We start from the raw sequence: 12425 nt of genomic DNA on the forward strand, positions 1-12425 counted from the left end.
GGGTACCACCAGATACTAACTATAAATTCCTTTATTAAATCCAAAGGCCAAATGGCATTTCTACAATTGCTCTAAACATGTCTAAAAAGCCTAAATAATAAGCAATCACTACATCCAAAGAGTAACAGACATTCTTAAGTGTTTAAGATATGAATGGACTAAACCTAGAGGTGCTTAGTCTCATGTTGGTTGGTTCCATCTTGATCAGGCAGGTATTATCAATGAACCCTTTAAGTGTTTGCCCTTTTTATGCCCATTAACAAAGAGATGCCATTGCCAATTGCTACATTTAGCTAAAATCCAGAATTTGCTTGATTTGGAGTCATTGCTGGTTCAATGCCCACAATCCTTTATTATTAAGTAGCCCTGATAACCGGGATTTCTTCTTTCTTCTGTTTTGTCAGTTACCTTTCAGATCCAGTTTTTTGAATAAGCCATATTCTTTCAAGGTCTTCCTACAACTGTTAATGGACCTGCAGTTTGCAAGACCTCCACAAACATATATTATTTTAAATCTAATTTAACCTTTTATTTTACTTAAACTACAAAACACATTTTTCTTCATTCCTGCAAGCTCCCACGCATATTCTGTCTCCGTATAAGTCTCTTCCCTGGCACTAGGCCATCTGTATTATTTCATTTGTCTCTGTCTGTCTGTCTCAACATCCTTCCATGATCCTTTACGCTCTTATTACTAATTAAGACTTTGCTGCTGTTATGGTACATGCTAAGCTGTCTACTTAAGGATCCCATCACATTGTATCTCAGTACCTCATAATTAGAACTAGCTGGAAAACTGAATTCCCCTCATGAAAAACTTCAAAAAAAATTGGGGGGGTGGGAAAATCATTCTGAATAGGGATAAAAAGGCTGAAAACTCATAATTTTCATGAGATGGAAAGTCTAAAAATCTGTTTCAGAAGAACTGAAACAACAAATATTTGGCTTCCTCCCAGCTCTGTTCCTAACCTTTAATGTATTTACCCTCTCAACACCCTTGTGAGGTGGTAGGTAAATGCTATTCTCCCCATTTTACAGATAGGGAATCAGGACATAGAGAGGCTGTGACTTTCCCATGGTCACACAGGATATCTGCGGTAGAACAGGGCCTCCTTTGGCCCATGGTAGCATTTTAAGTACTTGGACCATCCTTCCTGTCTTCATTCTGACACCAGAACCCACAATGAGAGCAGACGCTGTTAGATGAACTTAGCAAACGTGTATAGTTATTTTTATTATTACTGAAAAAATTAAAGTAGTGGTGCCCACCTCAGTGATTTTGGAAAGACTGAGATTTGTGAATAAACTTCAAATCCATGAAGTCTGATTGAGTTTGAAATTGTTTAATGCAGGGGGAGGAGAGTCTCAGCGTTTTTTTGTTTTGTTTTGTGGGGAGGGGGATGAAGGCGGTAATTGTCTCAAGGACTAACTCCTTAGAGTTTTGTAATGCTTCCCATGACCTAAGGATCTGAGCATCTTCCACATGAAAGCAAAGCGAAGTCCCTAGTGGACTTCAAGGAAGCTATTGTACTTCTCCCTTTTCAATGTAAAACTCTGCTAGGGGGTAGGGTTTTTTATTTTCTTTTTGATTGGGTGGGGTTTAGAGCAGAAGGGATGTTAGTGATATGTCACTCCTATGGCGGACAGGGTCTTCCAAAGGTTTTGCAGCATTCACTAAACACAATAAGACTAGATTTGCCTGGTCTCCTCTGGACATTTGTTGCGTAGCTGCTCAGCTCCCTTAGGCTGAGAATGCTTTATCTCTTTTGTTAAGAGATCGCCATCTCATTTGCTGTCACATGAAGCATATACCTTCCCATTCATGATTGCATAACATTCCTGTGGCAACAAAAGCAATTGCTTATGTGAAAAAAATATTAACAAAATATTAAAAAAAAAATCTTTTAATATGACTTTAAGCAGTTGGAAGTAAAGGGAGACTGCACCATACCACTATTGACTCATGGCAAGTCTGAGAAACACTGATTAATGAAAATCCTCTACCGGCCCTAATGTAGAATTTTTATTTTTTTTTTAAAATCCTATTTGCAATAAATATACAAGGTTTATCATACAGAATCTTTTAAAAGGTACAAAGAAATATCTGCTTTTAACATACAGTATTCAACAGTGCATATTTTCAACAATGAGATTGCTAGAGAGAAAGAAAAGATGCATACCTCCAGAACTTTAACATTTTATTGTTTATACAAGTTATAAAAAGTTTATTTTAGCAAAATAGCACATTTTGCAAACAAATGTGGATTTTATACAGAAGCTAGATTTTTTTCAAGTACAAATTAGAAAGGAAACACTTCTCCTTGAAGAACAACTACTTTAAAATATAGTAACAAACACCTTAAAGAACATTCAGACATACATTCCGATTAGTTTATAAGTAATCAAATAGTATGGTCAAATACTTGTTTAATAAACCTAGTCAAATCATATTTTGATTTGTCCTTTTTGCGGGCACTTTTTGTATGTTTGCAACAGATTCAGTGGCTATGATAATGTGGAGTATGGGGGTTTAATTTTTAAAATGGTCATTTAATAAAATCTGATTGAGATCGGCTTCTGTGTCTTACCAATGAGCCTCTGGATAAAACAGATGTATCTAAACTTGAATAGCCAAGTCGACACAGGGAAAATAATTATCGGGGTTTAAATTAGGTACACTTAAATAAATTATGAATAATATACTCAAATATATATATAGAAAATCAATATTTTCAGTGGGAGTGAGGGTGTTCAGCACCCCTTGAAAAAAATTTAATGTAGGTGCCTAAATGTGAGTTTAAAGTATTCAGTTTTAGACATCCAAGTCTGTGCATGCTACAAACAATGTGTGACTGACTTAAACAGAATTGATAAGGCACACAGACAAGTTCATATGGAGTAAATACAGTAAGCATCCTAATTAATTATTTTCACTCCTCAGTTGTGACTCCGAATTGTTAAATTCATACATGTCTCTTGAAAACTAAGTGTCATTACGTTGTCCACCATCCAGATCTTTCATGCTGATCGGAGAACCTGTTTATCAATAACAACTCAGTTCTGCATGCATGTATGCACATGAGTAGAGACACTGGGGAAGATCCTCAGTTAACAAATTGTCAAAGAACTTTAATGGAACTATGACAGTTTATACCAGCTGAGCATCTGCCCCACTGAGTTCAATGGTACTCACATGCATAAAGTTATTCACACCTGTCTGCAGAATCGGGGCCTGTGTCTATGAAATCTTACCAGAATAGGCTTTAGAGGGCAGGTACTGTTTATGTAACAGAGCCTAATGCACTGGGGGTCAGATTGGAACCTATAGGTGTTGCAACAATGCAAATAATATTTAATAATCTAAACCCTTGGCCCAGTCCTCTTACTCACTAAAACTGTTCACTTCAAGGACTGCAGCATTTAATGCCACATTAAGTCCTATTCAGTGTGGAGTATGTCCCTTCCACGCCCCCTCCCCCCCTTTTTTTTTTTAAGCAGAGGGCTCCCATTTTGTCATTGACTTAAATGGAAGCAGGAGCAAAACCATCCTGTATAAGTTTGACACATAGCACATAAATACCATGGATGTGGGATCCCATTTTAAAAAATACTGTAGCACTGAGCAAATCACTTGTTCATGAGTTTCTTCAAGTAATAAGCTTTAAGTTAACACTACATTAAAAATAGTGGACCACACCTTTCAATGTTGATTGCCTTTAAAAACTTGAAATGCAATCATACTAAATGTAAATATGCTACATTTGCCAGGAGATTCTATTAAAAATTAAATGAACATTAGTTAAGATGTTTATGAAAGTCCAAAATTACTATTTTGTTCAACTTCTTTATGAATTTCTGCAATTAGAAAATATTTGTAATATAAAACAAACCGTAAAAAAGAGTGTTTGAAATTGCAGTTTTTTAAACATTTTATCACTTACAGTATCCTAATGGAAGATACAACTGTTATATAAGTGAATCTGTTTATTTCTGTTAAAGGAGCTAACATTTGATATAGTTTTATCATGTTTCAAGATAATCTACAGTACAATCTAAAATAAAGATCTGCTTTCAAAACTATAAAAATGTAAATTTTAAAAAATTTACACATCCAGTTTAAGCAATTACAAAACCATTTGAAAAACAAAGCAAAACTTTAGAGGGCATATTTGTAGAAATCTGCACTCAAAAATAAATGTACAGTCTAAAAATGTGAATAAGTCCCATTTTACAGAAAACATTGATCAACATCAAAGCAAAAAAGTTAATCTGGCAGCGGTTTGAATTACTACACTGAAAGAGTGCTAAGGATGCAGTAAAGATAACAGCGTACTAAAAGCAGGAAATTCAGACCTCACTCCGGAAAGCACTGAAGCACGTGTGCAACTTGAAGAACATGAATAGTCCCATTGGAATCAGTATTTTGTGGATCAGCCTCTTTGAGGAGAAATTTCCTACAGCTCCTGTAGGTACAACAGAACGTGTCTTAAAGTGGCACTGAAAAATGCCCGGTGGGGGGAGCATCAGGAATTCAAAGTTCCAAGACCAAAGTAATGAGGTCTCCTATATGTTTTTTGGTGTGTCTATTGGAAAAATCTGCAGAATTTGCTCTGTATGTGTTGGGTGGGGAGTGAGGTGAAGGAAAGTCAACTACACGATAAACATCTCAACAGCTACAGCCTACCTTTCCTTATCCCACCATATTGGCTTTGACATAACAGCAGAGTGCTACAAGAGGGTGTAACCAACCAGGAGAAGTGGTGACCTGGTAGTGGTGGGAAGACAATTATTCTGTGCAGCAAACATAAGCCTTTCTCATGATGGCATAAATTACTCTATTGCTTTAAAATTCCATAGGGGAGGTATATAACACACACACAGTCGATATTTTTAAGGTACATACAATGTTTAGGAGGGCAGGAGACGCTTATTTAGGGACTGTTAACCCCAACTCCTTGGAGTCATTCTGTGCTTCACTAGCAATGTCTGATTTTTTTTTTTTAAAAAAAAGCTTAATAAGTCCCACAGAGACTGGGTGCTAAAACTTGTATCCAAATTCAAAAAGTGGGTAAAACTTACCGTTTTCTAAACCATCCATTGTAAATTGACCTGGATATGGAGATTTAATATTTTAGCTGCTTTTTCAGGTCTCATTGTGCCCAAATTGGGAACCATGACAGACCTGTGCTTTTTAGACTCCATTTAAAATAAAGTTTTCAAGTTCATAAACTAACAGTGATAAATGACATCAGTGATGTAAAGGCACAACTTGGGAATAACCTAGCTGACAAATTTAGAGAGCCCGGGGGAAACCCTCCCTATTCTGTGGGCTTAACAAGAACAAATTTAGAAAGATCCCACACTATTTAGAGGACTGGCACAGCACACACTGTGTATTATGAAAAATACATCCCTGGCACAGCACTTCTCAGCTTTCCTGGGTACTGACTGAGATAGTGACTTCCTCCCATCATAGCTGTCTCTTTAAGAGGCATTCTGTTGTACTGCAGCTCACCCTACACCTAGGCACATGTCCCTTTTAATTGTGATTATCCTGGCTTTTGGGTGAGCACCTTAAAATAATCTCAGTGTAATTTCAAAGACCCTCAACATGTCAGCTGCCACTTTCTCTCACACAGATGAGTGTACAACTGTACAGCCCAATACTGGTTCAAGGCATAGAGGATGGCATGTTATGACAGCTTCCATTGACAGGAGATGCTGTGTGGTTTCAAAGCTCAAGTTTCATCATGTGACATAAGTTGAGGAGCCATCAAGATCAGGGCTTGGCTGCTTAGGTTAACATTTCTTGCATTAAAATAGCAGCCACACCAGGTGCAACTGTCCCCACAGTGTTCAGTTTCATTGGCAAAACACCATGAACCAACCTGTCACAATGTAAAACAAAGTGCACAGCAGTGGGTTTTTTATAGTTTAAAAAGCAGTTTTTACTGTTGCATAATTTCAGTGTAAACATTGTGAATAGAGATGTTATCTAAAACAGTTCTACAGTCAGTGCAAGATTTGTGCAAGCTTCTCATCTGATTCAATGTCCACTTAAACTTTAAATAGACAAGTTTTTCTCCCCTTCTCTGTTCTGTAAGAGGGGACAGAAAATATATATTAGAAACATGAACACAGAAGAAGGAAAATCACTTTCTCCCTTAACTTGGCATCTATTAATATTATACCCAATTTAACACACACACAGTCACACTAAACATAAACATTTAACCCTTTACCTTCCTAGCAATTATGTCATTAAACAGTGAACATCACATTTTAACTATTTAAATTGTTACAAACTATGAAATATACCAGGAAATACAACAGTGGAGTTAAATGAAAATAGCTGGGGTAGAACAGATTTCTGAAACTGCTACTGTATTTAGGGAGTGAAGTGAAGACACACAAGTCTCTAAACGGTAGACCAAGGTAAATAGTTTGTCATAGTTAACTGATTTTCTTGCGTGTCCCCCCTCCCCCGATTTATATACTTTGTGGAGCTTGGAATGTACAGGTCATAGAGCACAATTTTTGCTTACAGTAGATTTCTACTCATATAAGCAATGCTTACAAGAAGTGAGTTCATCATAAATTAACACAAGCATCAAAGCTGTACCCAGAGGGATTTAGAATGTTCTGCTTGTGGATATGTGTGAGGCTGTCAGCTTTTCACTGAAGGGACAGTCTTTGCAGCGGGTATGTTTACAGTACTGAACACGCTGTAGATGCTAAGCATATAATATCAGGTCTCCTTGTCTACCCTGCTATCCCAAGGAAGCCAACAGGAGGATGGGCTCCGGGCACATATGGGCAGCAGAAGAGTGGAGTCTAGGTGCTTGCTGTGGCTGGGAGATTAGTTTTAAAGGTGTATGGGGTGGGTGAGACGGGGACTCTCCTTGCCACACACACAGGCCTCGCTGGGGCAGTGCCAGGATGCAAACCAACGCCAGCCCCTTGGCGGCAGGGAGGAACCTCCATTCTACCAGCCGCCCCTGGGATGGCCGGGGCAGCACTCAGCCCCTGCTGCGTGCCAGCCTTACCAGCTTCCTCTGGTTACTGAGGCAGAAGGTGCAGATGGGCCGGGGAGCCGCGGCGGTGCTGCCGCCCTGCAGGCGGGGCTGGTACTGCAGGCAAGGCTGCTCCGCCCCCTCGCCCTGCTGCAGGAGCAGCACGTTGGCCAGGTGCGCGATGTAGCTGGCGGCCAGGCGCAGCGTCTCGATCTTGGAGAGTTTGCGGTCGGCGGGCTCGGTGGGGATGAGCGTGCGGAGCGCGCTGAAGGCGGAGTTGACGCTGTGGGTCCGGTCCCTCTCCCGGGCGTTGGCCGCCTGCCGCTGCTTGCTCAGCCCGCTCAGCCGGGGGCTCTTCCGCTTGCGCTTGCCCGGGCCCCCGGCGGGGGGCAGGGTCTTGTCCGAGCTGCTCTCGCTGCTGCTGCCGCCGCCGCTCTCCGGGTCGGATGCGGCACCCCCGCCGGCCTTCATGGCGCTCCCGCCGGCCCCCCAGCCCCATGACTTTTATGCACGGCAGCTGCCGGCTGGCCGCCGCGGCCCCGGGTCCCCTCCAGCGGCGGGGCCGTGCTTTGAATGGCTGCTGCTTTTAGCTCGGGCATGTGGCCGCGCCGTAAATAAGGCGAGGAAGGTGGAGCTGCGGCCTCAGTGCTCCGGCCCGGCAGCCTTGCACCTGTTCCCCCGGCTCCGCGCGGCTCGGGCAAGGCGCCCCGGGGGCATTCCTCGGGGGGAGCGCGGCCACCGGGGCAGGCCGGCCCCCCGCCTCGGTCCGCGGGGCGCTCTCCCGGGAGCGCTTCAGCAGGCTGGCTCGGGGCTGCGAGGAGTGGAACGCCCCCGGGACGGCCTCGTCCGGAGCCCAGAGCGGCTCAGGGGAGAGGGGGCAGCGAGCGAGGGGCTTCCTGGGCCCTTAACGTGTGCTCTGCTCTTGGGGGTGAACAGCGGGGCCTGGACACATCTGGGGGAGGGGGATTCACTCGCCCGGCCAAATCTGCAACCAGGCATCGCCTTGGCAGGACCTGACACCTGCTCCTACAGAGCCCTTCCCGGCTGGGTGGATGAGCGCCTGTCTCCCTCTTCAGGTGCTGCTTCCCCTACAGCCAATGAATGCATCCGATGAAGTGAGCTGTAGCTCACCAAAGCTTATGCTCAAATAAATTGGTTAGTCTCTAAGGTGCCACAAGTCCTCCTTTTTGTGAAACAGGAAAGCTAGGCTCCAAGGCAGCTGCAAACTATAACCCTCTCCAAGGCCTGATGCCAATAATAAGAGTAGGTAGTATCTATCCACATGGATCCAAATGAAGGATCAACCCACTATGCAAATATGTTGTTTAGTTTTATTATGGGATATTAATATGGAGTAATCGCTCTGAAGAATAAAGGACAGGCTTTGCTCGAGTACATTTTCCAAATTACTGTTGGTTTGGAATGGACTAACAGGCATTTCAGTGCTATTTCTTTCATCAGTTTTCCCACCAAGTATTAGACCAGTGTTTTTCAACCTTTTTTTCATTTGCGGACCCCCTAAAATTTTTTTCAATGGAGGTGCAGATCCCTTTGGAAATCTTAGACATAGTTTGCGGACCCATGAGGGTTCTGTGGACCGCAGGTTGAAAACCACTGTACTAGACGCACATATAAATTCAAATCCTGATTCAATTTAAAATGCTGAGCTACAGCAACCAATTTACTTATTAAAGGTCATCATATTCTCTAGTTTATTTTGTCTCTTCTCTCCATAAAAGTTTGACAGCCCCTCTGCACTCAAACTAACTGTACAGATTTTCCCAACTGAGTCATCTCCACCTGATTAAGCAGTGCTAAATGACTGTTTTATGTAGCCACTGGAGTTTATTTTTGTTGTTGTTGGTTGAATTGGAAAGATGGATTAATATTCAGAGTTGGATTCGTAGTCACATCCTTTTAATCATAGGTGCATACACTTAGAATGGACAGCTGCTTTGCCACTCTTGGCTGGGAGTCATGTCCTCCACAAATACAGTTAATGCATATATGTGGTCTCTTGACTGTCAGCACTCAAGTCCATCTGTTAGAATGGCATGGTGCCTGCTTAAAAGTTGGTTATACCTTCCCTTTGGGCATAGGTGCTCGGCAACAAATGTGTTCATGTGAGCAGCTTACAGAATGCTTAAAATGGTATGTTTTCTGCAGAAAGTTCCTTTTGTGTGACAATGCTGCAGTGGTGCCTCAATTTGTCAGTGGGTCATATCTGTTGCATGTGTAACCCACAGACCTCCTTGGTGTGGGTGCTCTGTCCCATCTAATGGCACCGAGACCACTTAGAGATTAATGAGTCTGTTGTACAGCCACTTGTAATGTTGAAAGACCCTGGTCATTGGCGGGCGGGATCGAACCTGGGACCTCTGAAGCTAAATGCATGAGCCAAAAACCATATGACCCTTAGCTAAGGCTGCAGAGCAGACTCATTAATCTCTCTATAAGTGGTCTCGGTGCCACTAGATGGAACAGAGCACCACACCCTGTGTGGATTACACATGCTTTCATGTATTAATAATGGAATGATTTTATGATGTGTGTTTCCATTTTCTTTTTGCTCACTGGGAAATGGGTGCTCAGATGACCAGTCTCTAAAATTGACAATCCAAGTATCTTATTAGGATATAACATACCTTTGTTCTCCTTTTCCAAACTTTATACTAATGTGGATGAATATTTGAAACTAGCATTCTTCTAAGTATTAATGGAAAGTGCATGCAATGTGTTAAGTTTTTACAGTTGTGAATATAGTAGTTATCAGGTGAAAGATGGCAGGTTTTCAACGGTGGAGCTTCTTAAGGGTTGCTTCAGCTTCAGAAAGAGATGGTTTGTTTTATTCTAATTTCATTGCTATGGCTATTGTACCTTCGACTAAAGAATCTGCAGCAGTGAGGAAGGGACAATCACAATAGGGAATGCCCCTGTAACAGGAGAACCAGAGACTTTTTAGGTGTTCACAAAAAGAAAAGGAGTACTTGTGGCACCTTAGAGACTAACCAATTTATCTGAGCATAAGCTTTCGTGAGCTACGGCTCACTTCATCAGATGCGTACTGTAATGAAGATTGCCAGCATTCCTGTGTGTCACATCTTCATTACAGTATGCATCTGATGAAGTGAGCTGTAGCTCACGAAAGCTTATGCTCAAATAAATTGGTTAGTCTCTAAGGTGCCACAAGTCCTCCTTTTCTTTTTGCGAATACAGACTAACATGGCTGTTACTCTGAAACCTGTCTTTAGGTGTTCAGGGATCCTTGTTTAGAAGCGCGTGGGCCAGCTTCTTGGTTGTCTTGCACTTTGTAGCCATTCATACCTCCATTCTGATTTGGTATGTTTCCCACCCATACTGCATAGGTTTAAATGACTTTACAAGGTACAGAGGCAGTGGAGAATCAGGCTTGATAGGTTCTGAGCACAGCTGTCTTAGCAAGGAGTCCAAGAAAATGAATGTGTGAAACAGATAGAAAGAACAGTCCCTAAACATAATTTAGAGCAGTTTGGAGGAGGTGCTGGTTTTACACCACCTGAGGATTCTGCTAATCCTGGGGAATTTACAGCTGCCCACTGTGCAACAAATATCATGTATTTGCTATGTACATAAATAGCAATGGAGGCACCATAAACCTCTTTCTGTTATGAAAGGTTTCAGAGTAACAGCTGTGTTAGTCTGTATTCGCAAAAAGAAAAGGAATACTTGTGGCACCTTAGAGACTAACCAATTTATTTGAGCATAAGCTTTTGTGAGCTACAGCTCACTTCATCAGATGCATACTGTGGAAAGTGTGGAAGATCTTTTTATATACACAGACCATGAAAAAATGGGTGATTATCACTACAAAAGGTTCTCTCTCCCCCAACCCCACTCTCCTGCTGGTAATAGCTTCTCTAAAGTGATCACTCTCCTTACAATGTGTATGATAATCAAGGTGGGCCATTTCCAGCACAAATCCAGGGTTTAACAAGAACGTCTGAGGAACGGGGGGGTGGGGAGGAATAAACAAGGGGAAATAGGCTTGAATAGAGCCTGGGAATGGTTGATTCATTATAAAAAGTAACCTAAGTTAATTGTATCCAATTTGCAAATTAATTCCAATTCAGCAGTCTCTCGTTGGAGTCTGTTTTCGAAGTTTTTTTGTTGAAGGATAGTCACTTTGAGATCAGAAATCGAGTGACCAGAGAGATTGAAGTGTTCTCCGACTGGTTTTTGAATGTTATAATTCTTGACATCTGATTTGTGTCCATTTATTCTTTTACGTAGAGACTGTCCAGTTTGCCCAATGTACATGGCAGAGGGGCATTGCTGGCACATGATGGCATATATCACATTGGTAGATGTTATTAGGCCCTGTGATGGTGTTCCCTGAATAGATATGTGGGCACAGTTGGCAACGGGCTTTGTTACAAGGATAGGTTCCTGGGTTAGTGGTTCTGTTGTGTGGTATGTGGTTGCTGGTGAGTATTCGCTTTGGGTTGGGGGGCTGTCTATAGGCAAGGACTGGCCTGTCTCCCAAGATTTGTGAGAGTGTTGGGTCATCCTTCAGGATAGGTTGTAGATCCTTGATAATGCGTTGGAGGGGTTTTAGTTGGGGGCTGAAGGTGACTGCTAGTGGCGTTCTGTTATTTTCTTTGTTGGGCCTGTCCTGTAGTAGGTGACTTCTGGGAACTCTTCTGGCTCTATCAATCTGTTTCTTCACTTCTGCAGGTGGGTGTTGTAGTTGTAAGAATGCTTGATAGAGATCTTGTAGGTGTTTGTCTGAGGGGTTGGAGCAAATGCGGTTGTATCGCAGAGCTTGGCTGTAGACAATGGATCATGTGGTGTGGTCAGGGTGAAAGCTGGAGGCATGTAGGTAGGAATAGCGGTCAGTAGGTTTCCGGTATAGGGTGGTGTTTATGTGACCATCGTTTATTAGCACTGTAGTGTCCAGGAAGTGGATCTCTTGTGTGGACTGGACCAGGCTGAGGTTGATGGTGGCATGGAAATTGTTGAAATCATGGTGGAATTCCTCAAGGGCTTCTTTTCCATGGGTCCAGATGAAGATGTCATCAATATAGCGCAAGTAGAGTAGGGACGTTAGGGGACGAGAGCTGAGGATAAGCTATTACCAACAGGAGAGTGGGTTTTGGGGGCGGGAGGGCGGGGGAGAAAACCTGGATTTGTGCTGGAAATGACCCACCTTGATTATCATACACATTGTAAGGAGATTACTCTCCTTAGGAAAAACTTTTTCACGAGGAGGGTGGTGAAACACTGGAATGCGTTACCTAGGGAGGTGGTAGAATCTCCTTCCTTAGAATTTTTTAAGGTCAGGCTTGACAAAGCCCTGGCTGGGATGATTTAATTGGGGATTGGTCCTGCTTTGAGCAGGGGGTTGGACCAGATGACCTCCTGTGGTCCATTCCA

At 42.4% G+C, this 12425-nt stretch overlaps 1 protein-coding gene across 1 annotated transcript; it reads right to left on the reverse strand.

The window, feature by feature from the left end:
- Positions 1-6015: 6015 nt before the first annotated feature.
- Positions 6016-7484, reverse strand: LOC140895285 (transcription factor 15). Its single transcript, XM_073304728.1, has 2 exons — positions 7047-7484; positions 6016-6097 (listed from the first exon to the last, which is right to left on the reverse strand). Exons 1-2 carry the CDS (start codon positions 7482-7484, stop codon positions 6065-6067), a joined length of 471 nt encoding a protein of 156 aa, XP_073160829.1. The 3' UTR covers positions 6016-6064.
- Between the last annotated feature and the right edge of the window lie 4941 nt (positions 7485-12425).

Source organism: Lepidochelys kempii, chromosome 11 (assembly GCF_965140285.1).
Source record: "Lepidochelys kempii isolate rLepKem1 chromosome 11, rLepKem1.hap1, whole genome shotgun sequence".
NCBI classification, from domain to species: Eukaryota; Metazoa; Chordata; order Testudines; family Cheloniidae; genus Lepidochelys; species Lepidochelys kempii.